This window comes from Pinus tabuliformis, chromosome Q, assembly GCF_031772625.1.
Source record: "Pinus tabuliformis cultivar Carrire ecotype Pingquan chromosome Q, CPIR1, whole genome shotgun sequence".
Lineage (NCBI taxonomy): Eukaryota > Viridiplantae > Streptophyta > Pinopsida > Pinales > Pinaceae > Pinus > Pinus tabuliformis.
The window spans coordinates 208,967,797-208,976,954 of record NC_142296.1 but is presented as its reverse complement, the minus strand read 5'-3'; the positions used below and the strand labels follow the sequence as shown (position 1 = coordinate 208,976,954).

The following is a 9,158-nucleotide window of genomic DNA, read 5'->3' as shown; positions in this document are numbered from 1 at the left end:
TTTCTTTCCATATCATCCACATATTCATGCCTGCTGCTAGACTCCAAGCTCTTCTAACCACTGGGCTCGTGAATTGACCTCGTCCCCATTGTTTAATTGTTTCTCTGATGTTCTGTTGATCTCTATTTGTCCTTCCAAAGAGTCTCCTTACTTCTTCCCATTGTTGTTGCGCTCCACTACAGGAATTCAAGAGATGTTCCTGCGTTTCCTAATCTTGTTTGCAAAGACAACACCTGGGAGGGCCCTGAATTCCGCGTTTTTGAAGTTGGTCCCAGGTCAGAATGCGACCTTTACATACCAGCCACAAGAAGTGAGTCACTTTCGGCCACCAGTTGCTCTTCCAAATTTGTTTCCATATAGATGTCATATCATCTTGTTCTTGCTGGGTGGAGAGATGGTATGCTTCTTTAATCGTGAAGTTTCCCTTCATTGTATAACCCCATCTCAATATACCTGGGCCTGTTCTTATAGGTATTTTCCTTGTCTGCATTTCTTTTATATACATCTCTCTTTGCTCCCTAGCAATATGTCCATCCCATTCTTCCGGGTTTTTCCAGGTTCTCCAAGATTCTTCTTGGCTTCCTTCATTCCAGAAATCCCTTACATAGTCCATCCCTTCCTCTTTTTGCCTTTTGGTATGTGCCACTTAAAGCTTGAACACCATTCAATCTCTCTCTTTGCTGCCAGGCTTCTTCCCAGAACTTAGCTGAACTTCCATTCCTGATTTCCCAGAAAGCATGTTTAGATATTATCTCCCTGTTTTGACTGGCCAAATTCCATATTGTCGAACCTTTTGGGGTTTCCCTTAGTCTTAAGATTTCCTCTGGACTTGTTGGCATGTTATATTTTTTTGTCCATATTCTTTTCCATAGGTCATCCCCTCCCTTCATCCACCTCCACCAAAGCTTAGCCCCCATTACTTGGTTCAAGAAGTAAGGATCTCTTAGGCCTAATCCTCCATCAGCTTTACTTTTCACCAGGCCCTTCCAGGATATCAGTGCCCACTTTCTTTGTTGCTTCGGTCCTCCCCAGATGAATTTTTTGAAAATCTCCACCATTTTGGCACACGCACCTTTAGGGGCGGCCATTGCCAAGAGTTGGTAGATCGGAATCGATTGTAGGACTGCCTTGACCAATACTACTCGGCCTGCTATATTCAGGGTTCTGAAGGACCAGTTGGCTAATTTGTTTGCAATTTTCTCAATGGTTTGTTGCCAATTCGTCATCCTTAGCAGATTCAGGGCTAGCAGAGTACCTAGATATTTTGTGGGTAGCTCTCCTGAGCGGAAACCCAATAATCTTGTTAAATAATTTCTGATATTTCCTGTTGTGTTAAAGAAATATGTACAAGACTTCTCCTTATTAATTTGCGTACCAGAAGCTTCCATAAAGAGGTCTAAGATCCCTTTTATTCTTCTTGCTTCTCTGAGAGACACTACGCAAAACAACATGATATCGTCCACAAATTGTTGGTGTGTGATTGGTATGTTACTCCCCCATATCTGGATTCCTTTAATTTTCCTTTCCCTCAATTCTTTTTTGATGTATCTTCCTAAACCCTCCGCCGCAATGATGAACAGGAAGGGGGATAGGGGATCCCCCTGATGAAGTCCTCTGGAGGCCTTAAAAGTTTTAGAAGGCACTCCATTCAAAAGAATGGAGAAATTTGGGGTAGAGATCATGGGGGAAACCCATTCAATCCATCTATTACAAAAACCAAAGGCCCTTAAAACCGATTTCAAATATTCCCAATTCAAACGATCATAAGCCTTGGAGAGGTCCATTTTTATCATCATACCCGCTTCTTTTTTTGTTTTTAGAGAATGCACTACTTCTTGGGAGGCTACTAGACCATCCAGAATTTGGCAACCTTCCACAAAACCTGTTTGTTCCGAGGAAATAATACTAGAAAGAATAGGCTTAAGTCTTTTAGCCATTAGAGTAGCAACAATTTTATAAATAACGTTGCAGAGGGCAATGGGTATAAAACCCTAAGGATCTTCAGACTTAGCAGTTTTGGGAATAAGAGATAGGAGAGTTGAGTTTAAGCCTGTACATACCTTCTGATTTCTTTGAGATTCTTCCACCACATCCAAAATATCTTGGCCCAAAAATTTCCATCCAGCCTGATAGAATTCAACTGTAAAACCATCTGGTCCAGGGGCTTTATTCTTCTTCATCCCTTTCACAATCTCTTCTACCTCTTCCAGAGTTGCTACCCTCATGAGAGCTAGATTTTGATCCCTGGTAATCATGCTTGGAATCTCATTGCATATTCTCTCAGTAGCTTCTCTTCGATCTACATTAGATTCCGTGAGGAGATCTTTGAAGTGATTTACCAGAATCTGTTCCATTTCCTCATGCTGAGTTACTCGAAGTCCTTCTTCATTCTTTATGGAGAAAATTCGATTTCTCTGTCTTCGTTGGATCATTGCCTGATGGAAGAACTTTGTATTCCTTTCCCCTTCTCGTAGCCAATTCACTCTAGATTTTTGTCTCCACAAAATCTCTTCCTGTTTCCTTCTTTCTTCCATTTGGCCTATCAGAATCCCCTCTTCTCTAGCTAGATCCTCGCTTCTGCCTGCTATTATAATTTCTTGTTGGACTTTCTTCATCTTCTGATCTAGAAGCTATTGGTCCTTGAGGATGTTTCTAAATTCCTCTTTGTTCCATTTTTTAATTTTTTCTTTCAGTTCCTTCAATTTTAGTTGGAAGGTCTGCATCCTGCTTCTTCCCCTTTGTTGACTTTGTTTCCACCATTCCTCTACTTTCGTCATAAACTTCTGATCCCTTAGCCAGAAGGCTTCAAACCTGAAGGGCCTTTTCTTGGGGCTGGCTTTGATGTCAAGTTCTATTTTAATCGGCCAGTGGTCCGACCCCATTCCCGGTAGAATCATTGCTTCAATGAATATGTCCCGATTTATGATCTACTCTGATAATAAAAATCTATCTAGTCTAGAGGCAATTTGGTGTATACCTCCTCTTCTGTTGTTCCATGTGTAGATCCCATTTGTCGTTTGAATGTCTACCAGCCTTTGTTCTGCTATCATATCTTTGAAAGCTTCCATATCTGAGTCTGTTCTTCTAAGGCCTCCCCTTTTCTCCTTTAGAGATGTGATCATATTGAAATCTCCTCCAACAATCCATGGAGAGGCTGGAAACATGGATCATATAATTTCCAGATTCTGAAGGAAGATCCTGCGTTCTCCCGGTATGTGAGGACCATATACACTTGATAGAAGAACCCATTCCTGAGATCCTATATTCCTGAATCTTCTTGAAAGGATTCGAGGTATGCTAACCCAATCTTCAAATTGAATCTCCTCTGGGTTCCAGAGGATTGCCACGCCTCCCACGCTACCTATAGCATCCTGACCTATTATCTCATAATGCGGCTTGAAATTGCTCATAATATCTTTTAATTTTTGTTCTCTGATTTTTGTTTCTTGAACTAGCATTATATTGGGCTTATCTTTTTTAAGTCTCTCTTTCAGATATCTTTGTTTCCCCTTACTATTCAGCCCTCTAATATTCCAGGTTGTAATGATCATTTTAACAATTTAAGGGGTTGTTGGAATACCTCCGACAAGGGCACCACTCTTCCTGAGTTTACCAGCATTTCTCCAACCATTTGGATGGTCTCACTCATAGGTCTTCTTCCTCTTTTCCTTCCTCCTTTCCCTATAGTACCCACATCTGTGCTTTGTCCTCCTTGCGCCCCTAGCTGTTCTGGCTGATTTATTATTACTGTCCCTCGTTTCTCCTTGTATCTTTGAAACATGTCTTTATATAATTGTTTCTAGTCTTCTGGTATGAATCTTTCATCCAAATGCCTCCATTCTTGCAGAAGTCTCTTCATGACTTGTTCTTCTTCGCTTCCTTTGTCCTGTTGTGGGTCTATCTCCATTTGGTTCTAATCTTGAGGTCTTTCTGTTTTCTCCCCTTCCTTTTCTATTTCCATATTTGTTGGCACTTTATTTTTTCCTTTGTCTTCCTTTATATGCTCTACTGTTTCATCTTCGCCATCCTCACCTTCCGCTTCCATTTCCTCTTCTTGTAATATCTCAAACTAGTTCTGACTTTTCTGAGTGCATTCTGGAGAGGGTGGGTTCTGTTTAGTTTGTTCTCTTTGGGATTTTCTTCGCCGCGACACTTCTGTAAACCCTTCATTGTCTCCTCCTCTTTTCCCTTCCTCCTTTTCAATATTCTCCTTTTTTCCAAAATCTGTTGGTGTTCCATTGGCAATCATCGGACATGATTTGTACAGATGGCCGTATTCATGGCATCGTCTACATCGAAATGGAATATGTTCATAATCAACTGGTTGTTGCCATACCTCATCATGGTATTCCACTTCAATGTAGTCCGGAAGCGGTTTTGTGATATTCATGTAGACATAGATCCTAGCGTATGATGTATATCTACCTCTTTTGGTAGTTTTTGCCACCTTGACAAAAGTCTCGATTGAATTCCTGATCCCCTCTAGAATCTTTGGATCCCAGAACTCTATTGGAAGCCCAAACAGTCTAACCCATATTGGTGCTACTAACATTTTCTCCTTATCTAGATTATAGCATTCTTCCCATTGTCTCATAAAAAGGCCTGCATTATTGAAGAAGTAGGGTCCCTCCTCAAAGATCCTCTCCTTATCCTCCAGGTTAGCAAAAATGACTGTAAAGAAACCTTTTGCCCCTAGTTTTAGGTCGATATGCCCCTTGGGCTTCCATCTCTGTTGTATCCATTTAGCCAGGTCTTTCTCAGATGGCCATGTGCCTACAAACTTACAGATTAGAGCGTGATCTTTCATATATCCTCTGTACTCCTCAAGTTTATTGTTTGGAATAACAAACCTGGGTTTTTTTGTTGCTCTCGGCAGGCATTTGTTCCCCGTCCTTGCTTGCCATATTGCCCCCATGACCGGTGTGTCCTTGCTACGTCTCCCTGTGCCGCCGCTCGATCTGTTCCAGCTTGTTTCTCCTGCTGCTACATTTTTATAGGAGGGGATCTCTCCCCCCCCCATCCGGCTTTGTCATTTCTTTTGTCAGTCCTGTCGATTTTCGGGATTTCTTCCTCCAATCGACCTGGCGTTGCTTGATCTGATCTTGTGCAAGTGGGTTCAGGTTCCCCCTGCACCTTGACCAGGTGCAGGTCCGCCAGAGGCAAACCGTTCCAAAACCCTAACCCTAGGCGTTCGTCTTCAATGCTCTCCCTACTTAAAATTTAAAATTTTCAACAATTTTGTAACACTCTTACCAGTAAGATGAAACATGTTTATATATCAAATTCAATAAATTTAATAATAATGTCCTTTAATTTCCCCATATGTAATGTCTTATTTATTGTCTAATCAAGATGAGATACACTTTGAGCCTTTTTTATAAGCATTTTCTTTTAAAATCTTTTGGACTAAAAAAATTATACATACCATATTCAAGCTAATGCTAAACCCCTGTAAAGAACAATTTTGTAACTCTTACCAACAAGATGTAACAAGTTTATATATCAAACTTAACTAAATTAAATAACGATGTCCTTTGATTACTTTTATTTGCAACGCTAAGCAACATGAGGTGCACTTTTGGTTGTGTATTGCTCTTGTTTAGGCTATATCATTCACCGCCTTGAATATTAATAGTAATAAACAATTCCACAATGTTTTGTATATGAATAAGTGATCCACACCATAGCAATAATTTCCTAAAAAATGTGTCTTACACCTAACAATCTATGCTTTTAGAGCTAATGCTTCAAAATGGTACCAAACCCATTTGCATCTATCAATATTATCAATTGGTTGTTATCTTTAAACCATCTTTAAATATAATAACTCACATGAGTGCAAGCAATAATTTCCTAAAAAATGTGTTTACACCTAACAATCTATAGAAATGCTTCAAAATGGTACCAAACCCATTTGCATCTATCAATATTATCAATTGGTTGTTATCTTTAAACCATCTTTAAATATAATAACTCATAAAGCGGCATATGAGTGTGCACTTCCAATCAATTAAATTTTGTATAAATATAAATTTAAATAAAAATCAGATATAAATGAAATTAGGTTAAAACAAATTGAAATCATACATGTTCATGGATTTTCAGAGAAGTTATTTTATTCTTTAGCAAGAGGAAAATCAATTACAATTATTGTTTAATAAAATGAAAATTAGAGTTTTCTCTTCTATTTCCCAATTCCATGGGTTGCAATTCATTCATAATTACAAAGTGTTAAACAGAAAAATTAGTTCCAATTGTCTTCTTCCCAGGATACTAGCATGTTATTGCATTTAGGATGTAGCCTAATATATTATTACATTGAAATGTTACACAAATCTTATGGGTAAATGAATGATAAGTTAATTAGGTTGGTGAGTTATTTATAATTGTTTTTCATTTTTAAGTTGATTAGCGCGATATATATATATATATATATATAGAGTGGAGAAGAAAAAGGGCCGCAAAGATTAGGATTGCGGCTATTTGTAAAATATTTTCTTTTTATTTGTATCTGTCCTCCTCATGGACGGCTTTTTGCATATGCTACTAGCATCTACAACATGTAATTTTCTTCATTTTATGAATAAAATTACGAACTCTATTTTCCCCGGAAAAAAATATATATATTGATCGAAAGGGATTATATTTTGTTTGTCAAACTAACAAAACCTAATCTCGAGGGTATCGAGGAGAATTGACCCTGTGACCTTCCAATGGCAAGGTGCTTTAGCAACAAAACTCAACCAATTGAGTTAACCCTTGGAGTTAAAAATGTATTGATATTCTCTAAAGTACAAGGAAAATTTTAGGGGCTAATATTTGTAGGTTAGATAATTTCCATACTTTTTCCACAAAAATGATTCGTCATTTTCCATCTTTTTTAAAATGATTCACGCAAATTTTATGGTATACAATTATTTTTATCTTAAAAATCATCAATATTTTGTAAAGACTATATAAAATCATTAGAAATTTGAATTTTTTACGAAAAGTATAACAAAAAAAATTAAATTTACACATTAGGGACAACTAAGATTAGCTGATGCTTCTACACTTTAAGATAAATTTTCATCCTTAAAATTTCCTAGCTAAAGTAATCAACAATATAACTTACCTTTACACATTAAATTATTTTATTTCTTTGTAGATATACTTATATTAGATGTAACAAATTGAACCAATGACACTACACATAGTGATATTCGAGACATGTATCTCTCCATGTGTTGTGCATGTGTGGCATGTATATGTGTGTGTAACATATTTTATAGATTGTGAAACTATATGCTGCTAAAATGTGGTTGGAATAGGGACTATGAAGAGAATGAAAGAATTTGGTGATAAGGCACTAGATATATGTGATTTAAAGAATTTTCTTTTTGTAGGGTGAATTGTATTACCCCATGAAACTGAAATTTACAAAGTGAGTTACAAATAATCAGGTCAACATCTCTTTGGGGAGACTTGGCCATATCCAAAAATATACTCTCCTAAAGGAGGAGATGGATAACTTAATTCTAACAAATCCAAAATTAAATAAACTAGGATTGAAAAACTGGCCTAAGTGGCTTTGTACATAACCATTTGTAAAGAAAAACAAAAATTCAATGATTAAAAGCATTTCACACGTAAGTCGAGGTGTCTGAAACTAATACTGTAGCGTGAATGGGTGCTTTTGGATCCTCTAAATTTCCCCTTTGTAATGCGCTACTTGATCCTGTCAAACTAATTATGATTAGTGTTTAATTAACCTGCAGATATTGACTTACAATTATTAAGTAATATTGGTATAAACCTACACTTATGAATCTGTAATTTTATTTTAATAATATGACTTTTATTATTTGTTATTATTTTAATCCAAGATGTCTTCTCAAATCTACTTTTGGATAAGATATGGTCTTTTCCAATTTATTTCTAAATTAAATATTCATATTTATATTCCTAATGTGTATTCTCAAATCTAATTTTGGATAAGATATGGTTTTCTCCAATTTATTCCTAAGTTAAATATCCATATTTATATTCCCAATGTGTCTTATCAAATCTATTTTTGGATAAGATATGATAAGGAAAGTTAAGAATATTAAACTAAAAGGATTAGGGGGTAGCCATGACATTAATGATAGGTGGTTGAGGTGGATGGGAGGAAGAGACATAAAAGGGAAGGAGGATGAGAGAAGAGGGGGAGATCATTGGTCTTTGTTTTAGCATTAGAGTATTTTATTTTAAGGAGGAATGTGGAGAAAGAGAAGGGAGAGAATGGAGAGAAAAACCAGAGAACTCAAACTTGGATCTATTTGAGAGTGTTGGTTTTAACTTAGACACACTACAAGTGGTTGGACTTGGGCTCAGAGGGATAGGGAACCTGTGGAGGTTCCCTAGCTAAGAAATAATTCCTACTTGAATGGGAGGTAAATTCAATCGAGTAGCCAATAGGAGCATCCCAACAGAGTCAAGAGTATCCCAACCAAGCCACTAGAATAGGTATTCTTCCATTTATTTTTTATTTATGTAAATTTTTGCAAATGAAATTTCTTACATGTTTAATATGTTGTCAATTAAATTTTACTTGTATGTTTTTATCAAGTAAATGTAAAGTTATAAACATGCTATATTTTCTGCTTATTGTAATTCAATTATATGATAAATTTGGTTTAGTTAGAAAACCTACGTTAGGTCCACACACACACATATATTGAGGTAAATTCAGTCAGGTAGCCAATAGGAACATCCCAACCAAGCCACTAAAACATGTATTCTTCCATTTATTGTTTTATTGATGTAAATTGTTGCAAATAAAATTTCTTACATGTTTAATATGTTGTTGATTAAATTTTACTTGTATGTTTTTATCAAGTAAATGTAGAATTAGTTATCAACATGCTATATTTTCTGCATATTGCAATTCAATTATATGATAATTTTGGTTTATTTAGAAGACCTAGGTTAGGTCCTCACATATGGTATCAGAGCTATTTTCAAAATATAGACCCTAAAAAAAAGCCCACTACATAAATGCATCAACAAAACTCTATTATAGTCTTGTGTAACCTTGCACGCCTGTATGAAATCCACCCTATAATAAAAATTAAATAAAAATTAAAAATTCTTGTAATGATAACATTTCTTATGTCTCCCACTCGCCAATACTTAAA

General features: G+C 36.4%; 1 protein-coding gene across 1 annotated transcript; it reads right to left on the bottom strand.

Moving 5' to 3' along the window:
- Positions 1 to 4,069: 4,069 nt before the first annotated feature.
- LOC149218946 (uncharacterized) lies at positions 4,070 to 5,020 on the bottom strand. Its single transcript, XM_089386668.1, has one exon. It carries the CDS (start codon positions 5,018 to 5,020, stop codon positions 4,070 to 4,072), a length of 951 nt encoding a protein of 316 aa, XP_089242794.1.
- Positions 5,021 to 9,158: the final 4,138 nt, after the last annotated feature.